The sequence below is a fragment of the Natator depressus genome, chromosome 2 (assembly GCF_965152275.1).
Source record: "Natator depressus isolate rNatDep1 chromosome 2, rNatDep2.hap1, whole genome shotgun sequence".
Classification (NCBI taxonomy): Eukaryota; Metazoa; Chordata; order Testudines; family Cheloniidae; genus Natator; species Natator depressus.
Window position 1 is genome coordinate 64,771,774 of NC_134235.1, and position 20,222 is coordinate 64,791,995.

The following is a 20,222-nucleotide window of genomic DNA, read 5'->3' on the forward strand; positions in this document are numbered from 1 at the left end:
GCAGGACAAGAAAATGGACTATTTAACTGAACAGTACCCCCTCTCCCAGAATCTTGCCCAAGGCAGTGCTATTGCTTGACAGCAGGGGGAGTCAATCCCACAAGGATGTACAGAGACAGTTTGAAGAACAATGGGGGCATAAATGCCATCCCTTCCCTGTTGCAAACCTACATAGGGAATTTGAATGAAGCACTACTGCCTAGGCCACCTAACTCCCCCATTTAGACTTCCTTTCACACCCATACACACTCAGCTGTGGGTACAGATGAAGCCTCCTAGATCCTGATGCTCCCCCAGAGCTAATGGCCTCACTCACATCTCAACCCAAGTGGGAGTCTCTTCAGCCCCTATCTCTGCAGTGGCATCTGAGCACCAGGAGGCATTCAGAGAACATGCCTACATGGTGGCAGCTAGGGCTAAGCAGGTAGCCTAGCGCTTAGGAAAAGCACCTGGGATATGGAAGATCTAGGTTTGAAATCCCTTCTGATTTAGCCTACCTACTGAGCAGAAACCATAAAGGGCTGTGCCTAACTCTCTTTGAGGGGTAAGGCTTAGGTCCCCCTCCTTCCCTCAGCATTTCCTACTAACTAGCTTGGTTTGCTGGCATCTGGGAGTTAGGCTCTTTGTCTCAATGACTTGGCCACAAAGGCATTTAGGTGCCTAAGTCCCACAAGAAATCAATGCCATGGCAGGGAATCTGACTCCCTTTCCACTGCCTCTTTCCTGTCAGGCTGACTCCTAGAATAATTATGGCATGCATCTGCTTCTCTTTAGGAAGGGAGGTATTTTTTTTCCCTTCATGAGCAGCAACAACTTGATTGAGCCTGAACTGCTATGGCATTTTATTAAAGAGTGGGAATTTAGCACATTCTCCTTCAACAGTCCCCCAAATCAGCACCAACCCTTTGCCCAAAAAAAAAAAAAAAATTGATCAATAAGTTCACTGCAACAGTGATGATTTGCAGCTTGCAAACAACCTGAAATAACTGAGTAGTTATGATTGGTGAGGCCTGAGAAACTTAAACCACCCATCACGGAAGTCAATTACACCCACACAGACATTCCCTCCTCTCAAACAGATCACGAGGGAGTTGTCATCTGATTTTACCAGAGTCTTGCTTGAAAGCTTTCCTTCCCACCATTTTTCAGAAAGCAAGTTTAGTGTGAAAGACCAGTAGGTTCTTGACAAGGAGAGTGCACAATTAGCTGTATGTACCAGAACAATCACATAAATGACCCAACCTCAAAATAGGCAAAGACTTCTGTACTGGAATTGGTTTAGGAGCACCTCAGCCTCTAAAAACTTTAGCTTAGAAGATTTAGGAAGCAATGGTCAACCCAATGCTCAAATAGTTGGTGTCCTGGTGTAGGAGCACAAAGCAGGACAAAATTTGTGCCAATCATTGGCCTATGGCATCATCTGGCTCCATTTCATTAGTAAATATGGGAAATGGGGCACTATCCCTCATGCAAGTATGAAAAACATTTCAGCATGCATTAAACCTCCATTTCAAACTGTGAGAAGAATGTAATGTTTGTAGGTGCCTAGATTTTCTGTTAAAAACACTTAAAATTAGAAGTAATTTCACTAATTACACTTTCTGCTGAATGCCTTTTATTTACTTATTTCTAAATGTTTTTCCCCTATTGCTATGTCAGACCCCCAAAGAAACAGGACAAGCTAACTCCATAAAGGGGAAAGAATGAAATTGACACCACACCCACCCACCCACCCAATACAGGATGCTCTTTATAATACTTTTGTTCTGTAAATATTCCACTTACATCAATTAGTTATTTGCAACAGTAGGTAATGTGTCTGTTTAAGTTAACAGTGTCCCTTTAAGTCTAAAAAGCTCTGGGACTGTTTCAAACCAAGACTGCTGCTAGCCAAAACCATTTACAGGAAAAGGAAACCATTTCTACACTAACCCATTGGAGCTGCTTATAATGTACAGCTATTTGAATTGTAACATTTAACATAGGGGAGATTTAGACTCCCACTGAACTACCAATAGAAAGAACCAACTCTTCCTTGAACGAATGCTTCAATTTTTCAGATGCCGACCAGGAACAGCATTTTGCGAAGTATCAATTTTAATTTTATTTGGATATACTTCCTGGTCAACACTTACCCTTAAACTCAGTTTGCTTGAATAGTTATCAATCAACAAAGTTACTCTGCAGTTTTAAAATGTTCATCCTACATCTTAAAAAAATATCCAAAGTTTTGCAATCTTATTTGGTTATTCCTGAACTTTATTTTTAAACATGTTTAAGGATACAGAATTTAAGCATATTAGAGTTACAATTTGTATAATAAGAGTAGTAAAAAGTTGAGTTTAACAATCGATTTTTATCTATATACTTTACCCTTTAAAGCACTTCTTTAAGGTTTAATGCCAATATTAGCTAAACTTGGTTTTCAAGTGGCTTTTTTTTGCCAACAAGATTACTTGAACAAAAAGTACACCACCACTAAAATAGTCAATTTTCTAAATATACTGTTCTAAATATATGGTTACAAAGAGAAGGCAATAAAAATACTTATTCATCCGAAAACCATACATACAAAGAGCAGCAATATGTTCTAGATCATGGATAACTGATACTATCACTTGCAGAAGAAACACTTATTAGTTTCCTTTTGTTGCAATGGCTTATAACCATAGAAACAGTAGTAAATTAGAGTAGCATGATCCTACAGCAAAAGAGATCAGCAGAACTTTGTTGAAAATTTCACATTTGTAAAAATCAGCATTAGGCTACAAACAAGTCTTACGGTTGCATGAATAAACAAGATAACATGTTGAATGGTAACATTCCCAGCCATGATATATAATGTAAATGCTCAATGCAGCATCTCCCCTCTTGGACTCAAGAAATGCTCATGTGCAGAATCCAGAAGTTGCTGAGTATAATAGCCCAAGATTAGCTGAGTTCTCATTACATATGCATATACAATACAATGGCTTTACACTTAGACCTCAGGGATTGTATGGTCCATCAGACTTTTCATGATGCCAGAAGCCATCCTGGGGGAAGGGGAAAAAAAAAGTCCTTTACTAAATTTAAAAAAAAAAAAACTTCAAACCCTTACTTTGTTATTAAAAATACTGCAAAGAAAGAGAAACCAGAGAATACTTGACACTAAGTTTTAAATCAAAGCATTTTGTCTTACTAGATTAACAGCAAAACATTGCAGCAAGTGATATAGAAAACTAGCAGGTAACCATGCTGTTGGCATTTTATTCTACCTTGTACGTTATGAAAGAAAACAGAATATTCTAATATACCTAGTGTATGGGTGCAGAACTGGGAGGTGTATTCTGCCTGATGTCAACTACAGAGAAACTGCTGAGTGTAGCAGCTAAGGATAACTTTTGTTCCATCCTCAACTTTGAAAGCAATATGTTTTTGTCATACTGCAACCAGAAGAGGTGCTCAGGTAGTGGCAAAGGCTTAAAGCACAAATGAAGATGGCAAAAATGTCTCAGTTTTACACAGAGAATAGTGGAGTCCTAGTCCATCTTTAACAGAAGCTGGACTAGTTTTAGTGCATCACCATGGTCTAACAGGGGTGTGCAAACTTTTTGGCCCGAGGGCCATATCTGGGTATGAAAATTGTATGGTGGGCCATGAATGCTCGCAAAATTGGGGTCAGGGTGTGGGCAGCAAACCACTGAAGTATTTGAGATTTCAAATACATTGCTATATTCAAAAATCCATTTGAACTCTGAAATATTATTTGGCTAAATTTCAAAGCGGGCTGTTACTTTGAAAAATGTTAATGAAGCAGAAAGTTACATATTACTGATTTTTTTTTGCATATGAGATGTAGGAGACATCTTTCAATCTGACTGGAATAACAGGATTAAAGACAATGATTTCCCAGTCCCAAAAGACTCCATTTCAGGTTTACAATTGTTTGAAGTAAAAAGGTATTCCATTTCTGTAATCAGCTAGTCTAACATTACACATGAACTCTGCCCAAGTCACAACAGGACTGAAATGAAATACAAATCTTGTTCTACAATAATCCGAGATCTAGTCTAAACTGTGGGAATTTTGTATGTTACACACTTCCCCATAAAGCTATTCCAGTGCCCTAATTCCTTGCCACTAACTTCTGTAACAGTTTACTCTGTTTTGTTTGCAGAAAACAAGTTTTCAAACTTTTGTCTTAAAAGGATACCATAGTCATCCCCCACAAATTCAGATTAAATCACGTTAGTGAACTGAAACACATATTACAGCAACGCCCTTAGCATAAATGCATTTCCACAGCGTGCCTGATGCCAGATTTGGCATTTTCTTGACTCAAACACACAAAATGCATGTGTGTTTGAGAGTTAAAATTTACCCTAGAACCAAAGGAGTAATCGTCCATTGGAATATTGTTTCCACAACACTTAAGAAGCAGATTCATGCAACTAATTAGCTATATTTAAAAAATGAATCAAAGTTTTCTTGCTTACCTCTTAATTATATGTTCAAAGATATATGAAGGCATGATAGTAATTGTCACAACATTCCCAGCTGTTGCCAATATGTCTGCAATTTGGGAGTCCTGTTAATGAAATACAAATGAACAAAACCTCATGATCTGAATTCCTGAAATCCTTCTGCATATAGCTACGGACTATAAACAGGGCAAAAAGAACCTTTTCAAAATGTCTGCAAGGAAACACTAAGGGAAGATATCTAATGTAGACTAGGACCAAACAATAGCTGTTAGCATCATTAAAAGATCCCTGGTCTTGGAATGCAAAGGTCACCATGTACCCAGACACAAGGACGACACCCTGGACAGGAAGCCATACATTTACAGGGCAATCACTGCCAATGTTGATACTGGCAAGGGAACATCTAGCAAGCTGTACCTCATGTCTCCAGATGGAGCAGGAGAAGAAGTACCACGCACACATTTCTTACAGAAATGATACTAAAACAGAGTTTAAGAAAGTTGATGACAAAAACCTAAGGATAAAGCTAGGTAAGAGCCTAACTCTTAATAGTCATTTCTATCTGCTAAGACACACAGAAAACTGGAATAATCAGATAAACCACCTTCGGATATTGAGATGTGTTAAAATTTTGTTGAGCATTCTTGATTACATTGACTGGTAAAAAGTCACATCAATAAGTGTTCAGAATGACACTCTCTCATACCATACTTGTGATCTTCTAAAAGCCCCACTCCCCTCTCAGAAGAGTGCGAAGACAAGACTATTGTTACGCTGAATTTGTTTTTGTAAAGCACATTACTTTACCTTCAGTCCAATTACATTCTGGCCATTAATTTCACACATGTTGTGATCTGTAAGAAGACCGTTTCTAGCAGCAGAACTGTCTTTTACTATTGAGGTTACTTTTCCATTTTTGAATATGAAGCCAACATGACCTGTGCTGTCCTTATGCATAGTAAGAGTTCGTTCAAAAGGCCTGTAAGAAATATGTTCACAACATATTATTGTACTATATTCACTAAGTATTCAACATATACTGAACAATTCCACAAGAGATTATAGAGTTACTACTAAACACTAACAGCTCTGCAAGTTTATCCCATAATATATTATAACATTTACAATATCTTTGACCTACAAGTATTCTTTTTGTCTGAAATGTCTGTTCTCAATATTGGTACTATCCACCTCTCTAGCTAAAATATTTATAAAATTATACAGATTAAGATACAGTATGTTCCCAGAAGTCAGTTTTGATTATTCAATTTTATGAGTAATTGCCATTTCAGTTTCAAGTTATGATTCTAACACACACACAGTTCACTTCAGCGTTGAAAGAGACTATGGTATTTTAGGTGACTAATGTATTCTACACACCCATACTTTCAACTATATGCTGAAAGTGGCTTGATATAACCAGCTACTTCACTTAATATTTTAAGCTTATTTTTCCACTCAGGCTTTAATCATTGTTCATTGGCTTTTTATCTATATTCCCCTATGCCACAGGAAATAAGTAAGTGTCGCACCCTCTTTAACATATATACATTTACATTTTAAATTACGCGTTCTTGTAGAATGGATTGGTCAGCAAGTGTTACAAGAGAACTAAAATAGCATTGGCATACATAGTAATAACATTGGTCAGATCACTGATCTCCTTTTTGAAGGCCTAATACTTGCCCACATACAAACTTGCACTGGTGTGTTTTTAAATCAGTTTAAGTTAACAAGTGCAAATGTGTATGCAGACACTTATTTCAGTTTAACTAACAATGTCAAAAACACACCTCTAATTAACCTTGCACAAGTCTGTATTGCTAAAGACCTTGGTTTAAAGCAGGGGTGGGCAAACTTTTTGGCCCGAGGGCCACATCGGGGTTGCAAAACTATATGGAGGGCCAGGTAGGGAAGGCTGTCTCCCCAAACAGTCTGGCCCCCACTCCCCATCCGCCCCCTCCCACTTCCTGCACTCTGACTGCCCCCCTCAGAACCCCCCACCCATCCAACCGCCCCCCCCCCCCCCCCCGGGACCCCACCCCCTATCCAACAGCCACTTCTCCCTGTCCCCTGACTGCCCCAACCCCTATCCACACCTCCACCCCCACTGGCCCCCTGGGACTCCCACACCTATCCAGACCCCCCTGTTCCCTGACTACCCCCCCGAACCTCTGCCCCACCCGACTGCCCCCTGGAACCCCCCCACTCCCTTACCATGCCAGAGCCAGCCATGCCCCCATGCTACCCAGCAGGAGCAGCGGGCCAGAGTGCTGGCGGCACAGCGCGCTGAGGCTGCAAGGAAGGGGGACCGCAGGGGAGGGGCTGGGGGCTAGCCCCTTAAGATATATGTATACTTTTTTTCTATTCAAAAGAGGCCTAGACAGAAGTAGCAAAAACCTAAGCAGAATTGCATTGGCGGAGTTTGAGAGAAACTCTGCCTAATATCTGCCTGAGACAGAGTTAGCAGCCCTTGCTAATGCCAACAGTCTTAATTTAACAGATTTACTCATGAAATATTAGACAAGAAAAGGAAGCTTCTGAACTACTTAGACTGTAAGCTCTTTGGGGCAGGGATAGTCTTTGTTGTGTGTTTGGTGCTTAAACACAGAAGAATCTCACGCCTGGACGAGGAGCTCATGGTGCTACTGCAATACAAATAAATAATAATGAACAATCACTTTCCTTTACACTTCATAGTTTTACCTGTCACGAATTATCATCGAAATTCTCTCCCCTGAAGCCTGCTTGAGAACTTTATGGGATTTCTCAGAGCTCCATCCTGCACAGTTTTCACCATTAATTTGCAGAACTTGGTCCCCAAACCTCAGACCAGCTAAAGATGCTGGAGAGTTGGCTTGTACTAACTGGACAAATATACCCTAAATGGAATGATAAAAATTGATTATTCTTGAATATTAACAGTCAGAAAAAGTTCCCAGTGCCTATTTTATACATAACAAAGTATACATAAGCAGCAAGCAGAAGATGAGTTGAACAACTACGCCTTTTGAAAATAAAGATATACTACAGGAGATGAATAGACAATTTTTTTTAATACATACAAAGGTGACCTACAAAAGCTAAAAGGCTTATTAATCCTTTTATGATACAATGAAGGCCTGAAATCTTGCTTTTCATTTTTAAAAATGAAGTATTACCACCACAGAACTATCAGGAAGACTAGTCTTCACATCCCCTGATTTTACTGCAGGATCTCTTGTCGTCTCAAAGCACGTTTATTGTGAGCTTTAAAGACTTACATTAAAGTGGTGAAGGATGGTGAATCTTTAGCAATGGATTTTACGTATCTCAAATGCTAGTCTGAGATAAACAGGTGTTAACACAGTTGACTGAAAATCCCTTCTTCTCTCAACTACTCAGCTTTGATTCCTGTGAGGTTATTTAGTAGTGCTTCAGTCATCATGGACCCTGTCTACAGTTAAAAAGCTAAACTAGCAATGCTGGGAGCCCTAATGTAGTTGGGGTTGCGTCTGCAATTATGGTTAACACCACCATGTTGATTAGATTTGCTCCCACTTCACTTTCATGAAAGGGTGCTGAAAGCTAAACCCCACCAGTGCTGGGGCACACAACACCTGTTCAGCTTAACCAGTGTTGACAATAGTGGGATGTTTCCGAAATGCAGACCAAGCCTTAGGGTCGGTCTTCCAAGGTAGACCACACCAGAATTTCTATTTTATTTTCTTTTTTAAAAAAAGCTGTAAGATAGTTATACCTTGGACACAAGCCCAGTTTCTCCTGATTTTGCAGGTCACTTAAGAATGTGACAAGTTTCACAGCTGGGAACAGTCAGAAACCACAATGGAGGAGAGACTGGCTGCAGAGAAGTTAAAATGATTTCTTTGCACATTTGGTCACCACAAAGGAGAACAAGAAAAGCATACTTTGGTGTTACTCTTTAGAGATAGGTTTCAGAGTAGCAGCTGTGTTACTCTGTATCCGCAAAAAGAACAGGAGGACTTGTGGCACCTTAGAGACTAATTTATTTGAGCATAAGCTTTCGTGGGCTAAAACCCACTTCATTGGATGCATGCAGTGGAAAATACATAGATAGATATGAAAGATAGGAAGATAGATATACACACACAGAATATGAAATAATGGGTGTTCTCATACACACTATAATGAGAGTGATCAGTTAAGGTGAGCTATTACCAGCAGGAGAGAAAAAAACCTTTCGTAGTGATAATCAAGATGGGCGATTTCCAGCAGATGACAAGAACATGTGCAGAACAGTACGGGGGAAAAATAAACATGGGGAAATAGCTCTACTTTGTGTAATGACACATCTACTCCCAGTCTTTATTCAAGCCTAAGTTAATGGTGTCCAGTTTGCAAATTAATTCCAATTCAGCTGTCTCTTGCTGGAGTCTAGCAAATACTCACCAGCAACCACACACCACTAATCCAGGAACCTATCCTTGCAACAAAGCCCATTGCCAACTGTACCCACATATCTATTCAGGGGACACCATCATAGGACCTAATCACATCAGCCACACTATCAGAGGCTCGTTCACCTGCACATCTACCAATGTGATATGTGCCAGCAATGCCCCTCTGCCATGTACACTGGCCAAACCGGACGCTCTCTACGTAAAAGAATAAATGGACACAAATCAGGTGTCAAGAATTACAACATTCAAAAACCAGTCGGAGAACACTTCAATCTCCCTGGTCACTCAATTACAGACCTAAAAGTCGCAATATTACAACAAAAAAACTTCAGAAACAGACTTCAGAGAAAGACTGCTGAATTGGAATTAATTTGCAAACTGGACACCATTAAATTAGGCTTGAATAAAGACTGGGAGTGGATATGTCATTACACAAAGTAGAACTATTTCCCCATGTTTATTTTCCCCCCCGTACTGTTCCTCACACGTCCTGTTCTTTAGAGATAGTATAGGCCAAATCAGAGCTTCACTTTCCCTAACGTTCCCAATCAGTAGTATATTGTCTTAATCTAAAGGTGATGCAGGCACTCTTACAGTGGTTAATAGCACAATGAGAAATTAAATTGCAATGTGTTACCCAGCTAAAGTTTATGGATGAAGACTAAAGCTACTGAGCTAGTGACCAAAATGCCATTTAACAAGTACTATAGCAGATAGCTGAAAGGTGTCCAATATCTGTGATGCTGCACCCCATATTCTTCAGTGATATTAGGATATTATAGCATAATTACGATGCATTTTGTACAAAAGGAGTCATGTGAGGTGTCGTTGGAAAAGTTACGATTTGCTGAATATGATTCGTATGCATGTATCATTTTTGTATCTAAAATTAAGAATATTGACTATGTATCTGTATTTCAATTGTGCTTACTTTGGGTGACACCCACAACTAGCCTTTCAGGTACAACAATGAAGAAACCAGACGGGGCTGATGGCCCATCATCAAAGGCAATGGACTGTGGAATAGCTTAACTTTCCTGTGGGCATTTTGGCCAGCCTGTAAACAATAGCTGCTATAACAATGCAAGGGCATGTGACCAGACCACGTCTCTGGACTCCATCTTGGATGTCAGTATTTTTCCACAAACCAGTTTGGAAACCAGGTTTTGAAACAAAGGGTTCTTGCCATATGCTAAAACTATATAAGGAAGGGGAGTGACATCATCCATGCTTCTTCCCTCCCCACACAAGACGAGTCCTGGAAACACCCGAGGAACAAAGACCGAACTGGGGGAAGTGCTGGACCCAGGCTAAAGAGATTTCTAGCCTGTATATGAAACAACTGGGCATGCCAAGCTGCAAAGCAAGTGTAACTTGTGCCTTAAGACTCTGTAGCCCACTTATATCATCTGTCCGCATGATATATTAATTCAAATCCTATCTTTTGAGTATGTTAAGCTTAGTTTGCATTTTTGTTTATTTACTAGGTAATCTGCTTTGTTTGCTATCACTTAAAGTAACTTAATCTATTTTTTAATAGTTAATAAACATTTTAATCTAAATCAGTGAGTTTCGAGTGAAGTGCATGGGAATCTTAGCTCAGAGGGGCTGTTGCATTTCCTCTCCACATTGAACTGGAGGTGAATGGATAATAAATTCATACGGGGTTGGGGTTTGGACCAGGGCAGAACAGTAACTGGTGGTTATTTTGGCTGTAGCCTCTCTATTGTTGGTTCACATGCAGTGGCTGGTCAGAGAACTGCAGCTGTGAGTTGTCCCTACCTGTGTGAATGCTGGTGGAAGTGTAAGATTGGGAGCATGTCTGCAGCTTGTCACAGCAGCATAGTGTGAGAGGGAGCACAGGCTGGTGGGTCAGAGGGCTCAGTGGTACCCCAGTTCCAGGTGGTACCCCGGTGGGGAACCTGTCACAACCTGTACTTTTTATATAAAAAGGTGCGATGTGTAAACTTGGGTACTAAATGTATGAGTAGTACATAATGCTAGTTGCTTTTATATATTTATATAAAAGTAAATCATTAGGTAGTACTTAAGTTTAGATCTCTAATCTATTAGTATATTTTGAAAGTGTTAACAGAAGACAAAAATAGCAGCTATAGATAAAAAGACAGAAGAAACATTATGCACCAGATAGAAGTTTATCCCATTTCGTATTAAACTTCACACTCCCATACAATTTCACTTTTCATTATGACAGGATTCAGTTACTGATCTACAGAAGCAAGACAGATTTAAGTTTCCATATACTTACATTGTCTATAGATTTAAGACGAAGTCCAATTTTTCCATCCTGATCTTTACACACAATTACTTCACGGATGCCTTGTTTAATTTCTGCTCTGCGAATTCCAACATCATTTCCAGTTACTGGAGCCACCATGTAATTCACAGTGGAAGGTCTTGTTACCAGTTGCTGCCGATTAAAAATTGCATCATATCAAACTACTTAGAACAGCAACTTGTGTAGACATCTGAACAAGACAGGTCAGTCAAAATGAAATCACATTTTCACACAAATGAAATTTTAGGATGTCTTACTTCTAGTTATTTTGGGGGCAATAAAATCGTTAAGGTTCAGTAAAAATTTCTTTTACAAAGTTCTTACTGAAAGGTAAGCTCTAGAGATGGAATGACTTAGCACCTTAAGATCATTAATCCATCACTGATTAACTATGGTAATTACCAGAAGTATAATCCACTAAATAGAGTATGTGGAGTCCTATTTTTAAAAGCAAGGTATTTTGTTAATAAATACCCTGTCTCAGTATTTTCTAAAGATCAGGTTTACTTGAATGGTACCTACCCCCTGAGATTGTGTATCTGCAACCATTGGCAAATTTCTCTGTACCTCTTCTTCATTAAGACTTAGGCCCATGTACTGAGCAAGTTCTGGGTATAGCCTGGGATAGAGGCCTATTGAAAGAAAAAAATGCAAAGTAAATGATTCACTATTTATAATATAGAAAATACTTAGTATTTTAGTGAATAAACATTTACTGATTTACTAGAAGAACACTGTAGATTATGTTCCTATATGTTACTTGTCTGTTCCAGTACTTTACTTCAAGGTCAGCTGCATCAATAGCAACAAACTTTGCCTCTGAAAGCACACGCAATATCGTCCATTAGAACAGTACTGCTATTTTGTCACCCATCTTAAGATACTTGACTACTACTACATACTACAATATCTGTTTAAAGGTTACCTTTCTTAAATCCTCTAAAACTGACATGCTTAGTAGGATTTCTATGAAATTTAGCATGCCTCGGGAGGGTGTAGAGCAGGGCTGGTGAACCAAATGGAGTCACTGAGCCCAGGGTGCCAGAAATATAAATTCCCCCCACAAAAAAATGCAATATTTTAAAAAGTTTCTAGGTGGGATTTTTTTATGCCCAGAGCTAAAGAAGGTGGGTCAAAATAGCCTCAATCTGTCAAAGCTTATCCAAGATAGTGCATGGCACCCATGAAATCTCGGGGGGGGGGGGGGGGAGGAGGAGGACGGGACCCAAACTGAGAACAGTAATAAGAAAATGCACCGATACCGAAAAAGTGCTAGGTTTCCATTACTGCCATTTTATCATCTTTGAAGCTCCACTCTTGCAAGTACTCTCAAATTGAAACATTTAACCGGATTGCTCTGAAATTCGGTGTGCTTCATGGGGGCACAGAATAGCATTAGGTGATACAAATTTGGGGTCATATGACCAAGGGATTCCTGCAATACACCCCCCCCCCCCCCAGGTTTCCTTTTGCTGCCTTGTACTGTTAAACTGAGAGGTGCTAAGGATGGGATTAATCAACAGAGCTCTGGATGGCTGTAAACTCTCACCCTTCAGTTAACAAAACTGAGGATAAACCCTCCACCTAAGTACAAAAGTAGTTTTGGACTGAATAGGTGGAGGCTGCTATAATCTAAGCCCTGGTCTACACTAGGACTTTAGGTCGAATTTAGCAGCGTTAAATCGATGTAAACCTGCACCCGTCCACACGATGAAGCCCTTTTTTCGACTTAAAGGGCTCTTAAAATCGATTTCCTTACTCCACCCTGACGAGTGGATTAGCGCTTAAATCGGCCTTGCCGGGTCGAATTTGGGGTACTGTGGACACAATTCGACGGTATTGGCCTCCGGGAGCTATCCCAGAGTGCTCCATTGTGACCGCTCTGGACAGCGCTCTCAACTCGGATGCACTGGCCAGGTAGACAGGAAAAGAACCACGAACTTTTGAATCTCATTTCCGGAGACTGCGGGAACTGTGGGATAGCTACCCACTGTGCAACACTCCGGAAGTTGACACTTGCCTCGGTGCTGTGGAAGCACTCCGCCAAGTTAATGCACTTAGAGCATTTTCTGTGGGGACACACACACTCGAATATATAAAAACAATTTCTAAAAAAACGACTTCTATAAATTTGACCTAATTTCGTAGTGCAGACATACCTTAAGAGTCATGGATGGCAATTTTATTTTGGGGATAATGTAATCAGTCACTGAGGGAAAAAATTAGACATCTGAATGCTTCCTGGGAGAGTAGGCATATCAGGGAGGGGAGGAAGAGCGGGGAAAAAGGGGTTGGGGCTGCAGCAAAGAGATGAGGGTTATGTGGATGGATGGCACCTGCAGCTCTGCCAGTACATCCTGAGCCCTGTGTGCTACCAATACTGCCAGTGCATCCCAATTTGGATGGAATGCTATAGGTGACAGTGAACAGGTTGTAGAAAGGAGACAAGGTGCATCTGCATTTCAGGAACAGTGGGGTGGACATAGAAAAGGTGTGTGTTAACAGGGCATATTGGGGCACTGCTGAAAGAGAGCAGAGTTAAGGTTGAATGGACAATCTTAACTCTGCATTTCCTGGTTTTCAGCAGTTTGAGTTTTGCTAAACTCAATGTTCTGCAAGGGAACAACATACCACCAAGCAAACTTAATGCTGCATTAGAATATTTTTTGCCATTGAATCTTATAGTGACTAGTTCTTCACAAACTTGGGATGCATGCAGACATCTTGAAGTCAGAATCTTTGAATAGCAGTTTCAGAAGCATCCTTGTGCATCCCCACCAGAGGCTGAAAGGCCAGAGTGGCTACAACCCTCCCTTAGTTCTCTTTACCTGGGATTTTGAATTGGCAAGTGAATGACAAAGGTTTGTGGCATCTATGTGGACAACAACCCATTCTCAAAGAAGCATAATTACTTTAAGGTAAGTAAACTGTTTTTCCTTTAAGTGTGTGTGTGCACATGTGAATTGCATTCTAGTCTAGGTGACTAATAAGCAGACATGCCAAACCTGTTGGGGGGTCGGGGGAGGAGAGGAAATGCAGAAACTGGCTTGTTTTTGGCTTAATTGACTTGTGAGTTGATTATTGGCTTGTAGCTTTTTTTTTTTTTTTTGATTGGCTCCTAGCAAGCAGGGGAAACGGGGGTGGAGGGGAAGCAGGAGCAAGAAAGTCAGGGGTACACAGTGGGCACATTATATGACTAGATCGCCCTGTAACTGTAGAGTGTTGCATGCCAGGGCGATCTAGTCATATAGAGTGTTGGGGTTCTTAGGGATTAGCTTGTTTTAGCATTGTTTTGAAATGGGATTAACTTGATTTTTGGCTTATTGTGAAAATCGGGGTGCTTATTTACCACAACTGTGCTAATAAGCAGTATGGAAGATGGGACTGAAGAATCTTAACTGCCACTAACAGTCCCCTATCAAATTTTGCATCTGATCTCATAGCCAGGAGAAGGGCAGTGTTTAACAAAAGTAAGGGGACTACCACAATTAGCTGCCTTGCAAATTTCAGATATGGTGATGTGTCCACAGCATGCACAAAATGCAGCTTGTGCAGTAGTGGAGTGAGCTTTGGCATTTGAAGGAAGCGGTGTATCAGTCACATTACAACAGATGTAAATACATGCATAATTCTTTTTTATATTCTCTGGGAGACAATGGTTTGACCCTTAAGAGTACCAGAGATGGCAAGAAAAAGATGGGAAGTCTGTATAAAAGGCTGTGTCTTATGATGAAGATACAAGATCTTTGAAACATCCAGGATATAGAATTTCTTCTTTCCTGAAGAACAATGGGGTTTTCGAAAGAAAACAGGTAAATTAACTAATTCAAAATGAGAGTGACAAGTTTGGGAATAAATTTGCGATGAGGTCTTTACACCAATTTATCTCTGTGGAACATTGTGTGAGAAGGGTCAGCCTTACGAGACTGGAGTTTGGTCATCCTTCCGCCTGACATAATGCTGACTAAAAAGGCTATCTTGAGGGTAAGGTAGTGCAAAGTGCACTCCAAGAGGCTTAAAGGGGGGCTTGTAAGGACAGTGTGGAATCTTAATATTGGAGACAGTTATCTAACTGCTGGGTAAGTATGGAGTAACTCCTTTAGTGAAAAATGAACATGATGGTACTGGGGTGGGGGGTGGGGGGAAGAGGAAGAAGAGACGGACGGATGGACGGACATGAGAACACTGCAAGGTGGCTTTTGATAGAACTGAACAAAAAAGTCCAGTGCTTTACGTAACGAATATAGTATAGGGTTTTGTTTGTTGGTTTGTTTTTTAGGGCATTTTTCCCTTTTGTCCGGAGACGGTCCAGGTGCACATACAATGCATCTGTGATCAATGTCTTCGTAGGAGGAGCAGAGAAGGGACTCTCTGAATATTTTTGGGGTCTAATGACCCATTCAGTGCCAATAAAATGTGTCCTGACACTTCAGTCACATGCTCATTTGATGTCCTGTAAGGTAATACACCCAGCTTTAATCAGCCTTTTAATGGACCCAGGTGAAGTCTGACTAATAGTGTCATAGAATCATAGAATATCAGGGTTGGAAGGGACCTCAGAAGGTCATCTAGTCCAACCCCCTGCTCGAAGCAGGACCAATTCCCAGTTAAATCATCCCAGCCAGGGCTTTGTCAAGCCTGACCTTAAAAACCTCTAAGGAAGGAGATTCTACCACCTCCCTAGGTAACGCATTCCAGTGTTTCACCACCCTCTTAGTGAAAAAGTTTTTCCTAATATCCAATCTAAACCTCCCCCATTGCAACTTGAGACCATTACTCCTCGTTCTGTCATCTGCTACCATTGAGAACAGTCTAAAGCCATCCTCTTTGGAACCCCCTTTCAGGTAGTTGAAAGCAGCTATCAAATCCCCCCTCATTCTTCTCTTCTGCAGACTAAACAATCCCAGCTCCCTCAGCCTCTCTTCATAAGTCATGTGCTCTAGACCCCTAATCATTTTTGTTGCCCTTCGCTGGACTCTCTCCAATTTATCCACATCCTTCTTGTAGTGTGGGGCCCAAAACTGGACACAGTACTCCAGATGAGGCCTCACCAGTGTCGAATAGAGGGGAACGATCACGTCCCTCGATCTGCTCGCTATGCCCCTACTTATACATCCCAAAATGCCATTGGCCTTCTTGGCAACAAGGGCACACTGTTGACTCATATCCAGCTTCTCGTCCACTGTCACCCCTAGGTCCTTTTCCGCAGAACTGCTGCCTAGCCATTCGGTCCCTAGTCTGTAGCGGTGCATTGGATTCTTCCATCCTAAGTGCAGGACCCTGCACTTATCCTTATTGAACCTCATCAGATTTCTTCTGGCCCAATCCTCCAATTTGTCTAGGTCCTTCTGTATCCTATCCCTCCCCTCCAGCGTATCTACCACTCCTCCCAGTTTAGTATCATCTGCAAATTTGCTGAGAGTGCAATCCACACCATCCTCCAGATCATTTATGAAGATATTGAACAAAACCGGCCCCAGGACCGACCCCTGGGGCACTCCACTTGACACCGGCTGCCAACTAGACATGGAGCCATTGATCACTACCCGTTGAGCCCGACAATCTAGCCAGCTTTCTACCCACCTTAGATGTAGTGCATTCATCTAGCCCATACTTCTTTAACTTGCTGACAAGAATACTGTGGGAGACCGTGTCAAAAGCTTTGCTAAAGTCAAGAAACAATACATCCACTGCTTTCCCTTCATCCACAGAACCAGTAATCATAAAAGGCGATTAGATTAGTCAGGCATGACCTTCCCTTGGTGAATCCATGCTGACTGTTCCTGATCACTTTCCTCTCATGTAAGTGCTTCAGGATTGACTCTTTGAGGACCTGCTCCATGATTTTTCCAGGGACTGAGGTGAGGCTGACTGGCCTGTAGTTCCCAGGATCCTCCTTCTTCCCTTTTTTAAAGATTGGCACTACATTAGCCTTTTTCCAGTCATCCGGGACTTCCCCCGTTCGCCACGAGTTTTCAAAGATAATGGCCAAGGGCTCTGCAATCACAGCCGCCAATTCCTTCAGCACTCTCGGATGTAACTTGTCCGGCCCCATAAAAGCAAGGTGATGTGGGCTAAAAGTTTGAGGCAGTTTTCTTACTGTAGTTGACATTCATCTTATGAAGAGAAAAGTCTGCCTCTGGCAATATATGTTTTTGCTGGTTTGGAGTCCACTACAGCTCTTATAAACTATCATTTATGATGGATTGAGAGAGAATTTTTCATAAGTTATCACGAGGCCCAGCTAGCTGAACAAGACAACGTAGTTCAAGGCTATGTCGTCTCCTCAGATCAGCCAATCATCTGGTTATGGGTAGATGTGAATGCCCTGTTTTCTTGGATGTGCCACCACTACAGCGAGGCGTTTTATAAAGCCTCAGTGCTATAGAGAGACTGAATAGCAAAACCTTGGATGGGCCCTACTGTGAACTACTGTGCACCAGGGGATGGCAATATAGAAGAATGTGTCTTCGAGGATGACAGCCAACCAACCAGTTTTGAGCATGAAGGGACAGGATGATGGAGGCAAGATACCATTTCTTCCTTTAGATAATTTTCATTAAAGGTCCCCGAAGGACAAGAAAGGGGATGGGTAGGGGTTAACGACTGAAACTGGATGGAACAGCTACAGGAGGTAACAGACAGATGGGTATTGGAAGTGATGTCCCAAGTCGAATGGGAGAACGAAAGCCAGTATCTACAAGACAGAGTTTGGAGATGGCTTTTGAGTGACTTTAGTGTGGTTCTCTACCTTCATATCAAACCTGCTTTTCTGGAAGCGGCTGTAGACTGCTCAACAAACAAGGAAGATTCTCTTGGACAAGAGAATCTCAGCTTCTCCCTTGTTAGGTACTCGGAAGACCACTGTTGAGAGAAGGCAAGATGTCTTCTGCCTCGATTGACATCCTAGTATCTGAAGGTCTTACAATTTGGGGCTGAGGTGTAGATGCCCCCAAAAAACTGTGTGGGTCTGGAATCCTATAGGGAGTGTAGTGATTCATCCGTGTACAAGTTAAATAAATCTGTGCTTTCAAATGACACATCCTCAATCGCATTTCACTGAACGCCAGAGACTTGCAGCAATGAAGCAATGGGCAGCCGCCACAGCAGCCACAGATCAAGCTGTGTCTTATTTATCTATTGCTGACTGTACATGTTTTAGCCACAAGTCCTCTTCAACTATGCCTTTCAATTCCCCACTCAAATCTCAGAGGAGTTTAGCTAGATGGAGAATACCTGACCCCACGTGAGATATTTTGCATTTAAGCCCTGATGATTAGCAACTCATAGTTCCAGTGATCCTGAAAAATAGGCTTTTCTCCAAAATAAATCTCATTTCTTTTGTCTTTTAGAATGTTCTTAAATTGCTTGGTCTTTTCATGAACCACATTAATCATCAACAAACCCAATGTTGGATAGATACAGAACTGTTCAAACTCCTTTTGGGGTAACCGATGTTTCTTTTCTGCTGTCTTAGCCAGAAGAGGCAGCGTGGCTGGTGCCTGTCACAGAGTCTTTGCTGGATCTAATAGGCCCTCATTAATTGCGGTCCCAGCAAAAACAGAAGAATGTAGAATACCAAAGAGCTTGTGAGATTTTTTCTTCTATCACAGATGTGCTATCTTGAGAGTCTCAGCAATGAGGAAGAGCAGCTCCAGCCGTGCTCTAAAGTCATCGAAGGCTGATACATGATTTGAAGGGAAAGCCTCATTCGGAGAAGCTGAAGATGAGGTGTGTTGCTCAGGGGGTACAAATGCCCATTCCTCCTCTGCCAGCTGCTGCTGTTTTCCTGTCTGTAGATAAAGATCAAGACCCTCTATACTTCCTTCTATATCATTTAAGAAGGATCAGCCCCTGGATGCAGGTCCCTGGTATGCCTATAGGGCTAAGGCAGAGCATTACATTGGTAAGGCTTGTTCTGATAGGGTTGACCAGGCCATTGCCCTGCCAGACAGGAAGACACTGGGGCTCTAAAATGGAGTCCCTGGTCTGCAGAGAGAAACCTTTGCCTGACCGGTCAGAAAAAGGTTCCCTGCTGGATAGTGGAGAAGTAGTACGTACTGGAGACGAAGAACATACATCTTCTAGAGGCAGGACCAATCTTCAAGACAACCTCAGTACTGGGAGATCAGAAATAATGCAGTACTGAATGTAAACAGGGGTGCTAAGGGTGGTGCTGGGACATAATTATCTCCTTCAACATTGAATCAGGTGGTACATTTAAGGCCTCCATTGACAAGGCCGATGTTCATGCTGATGTTTACTGGTTACCAGTATTTTCAGGTATGGGTACCAAATGTGACTTCAGTTCAACGGCCACTGCTAGTCAAAGATTTTTGACCTGAGGAGCATGAGGTTCATGCAAAATTAGATGGGATCCATGTGGTCACATACTCTAAGAAGAAACATGTTTTTATCATGAAAAGTGGCAAGTCAGTTTGTATCAGTCTTTAACACCTTTCCAAACACATGGATCTTAAAACATCAGCAGGAACTTCATGCAGAAACTTCACACTGTCACACAATTCCACTGTCCTGGCTTCTCCCCAGTATTAGAGATAGGATTCCTGTCCCAAAAATCCCCCCTCATTTTATGATTGTGTATGCAGGGACGAAAAATATGCAAAGATAATGCTGACAGTCCTCAAACTTGCAAATCTCCCATGGATTTCAAGGGGGATAATGGCACAAAGAGCCACTAACTCCCCAGCTTCAGAACTGTAATCACTTGAAAGAGGTATCCACAGTGAAGGGAAAGGATGAAAATATATGTATTTTCCACACAACTCCCTCTAATTTCCTTTCCACACAACCACACAACTCCCTTTAATTACTTCATTTTTAAAAAAATTCTGCAGCCTACCACCAAAATATTTGCATTTCCAGAGGACAGTTTGACCCTTAAAGAATTATTTTGTTCTCCTATACAGTACAGTTTGACTGTACTTCAAGCTCCCCTCCAAAAGAGTGTTTGTTTACAAAATTTCAGGATTTTACATTTTTTTTTTCAAAACATCAACTTTTTGTACAGTACAT

At 41.3% G+C, this 20,222-nt stretch overlaps 1 protein-coding gene across 1 annotated transcript in view; it reads right to left on the reverse strand.

Moving 5' to 3' along the window:
- Positions 1-2,228: 2,228 nt before the first annotated feature.
- Positions 2,229-20,222, reverse strand: part of SDCBP (syndecan binding protein) — a 30,946-nt gene continuing 12,952 nt past the window's right edge. Inside the window, exons 4-9 of the mRNA XM_074943079.1 lie at positions 11,709-11,818; positions 11,157-11,318; positions 7,173-7,348; positions 5,274-5,445; positions 4,479-4,570; positions 2,229-3,035 (exon numbers count right to left, since the gene is read on the reverse strand). Coding sequence (XP_074799180.1) covers positions 2,981-3,035; positions 4,479-4,570; positions 5,274-5,445; positions 7,173-7,348; positions 11,157-11,318; positions 11,709-11,818 — 767 coding nt within the window. The 3' untranslated portion in view covers positions 2,229-2,980. The remainder of the gene's footprint in view (positions 3,036-4,478; positions 4,571-5,273; positions 5,446-7,172; positions 7,349-11,156; positions 11,319-11,708; positions 11,819-20,222) is intronic.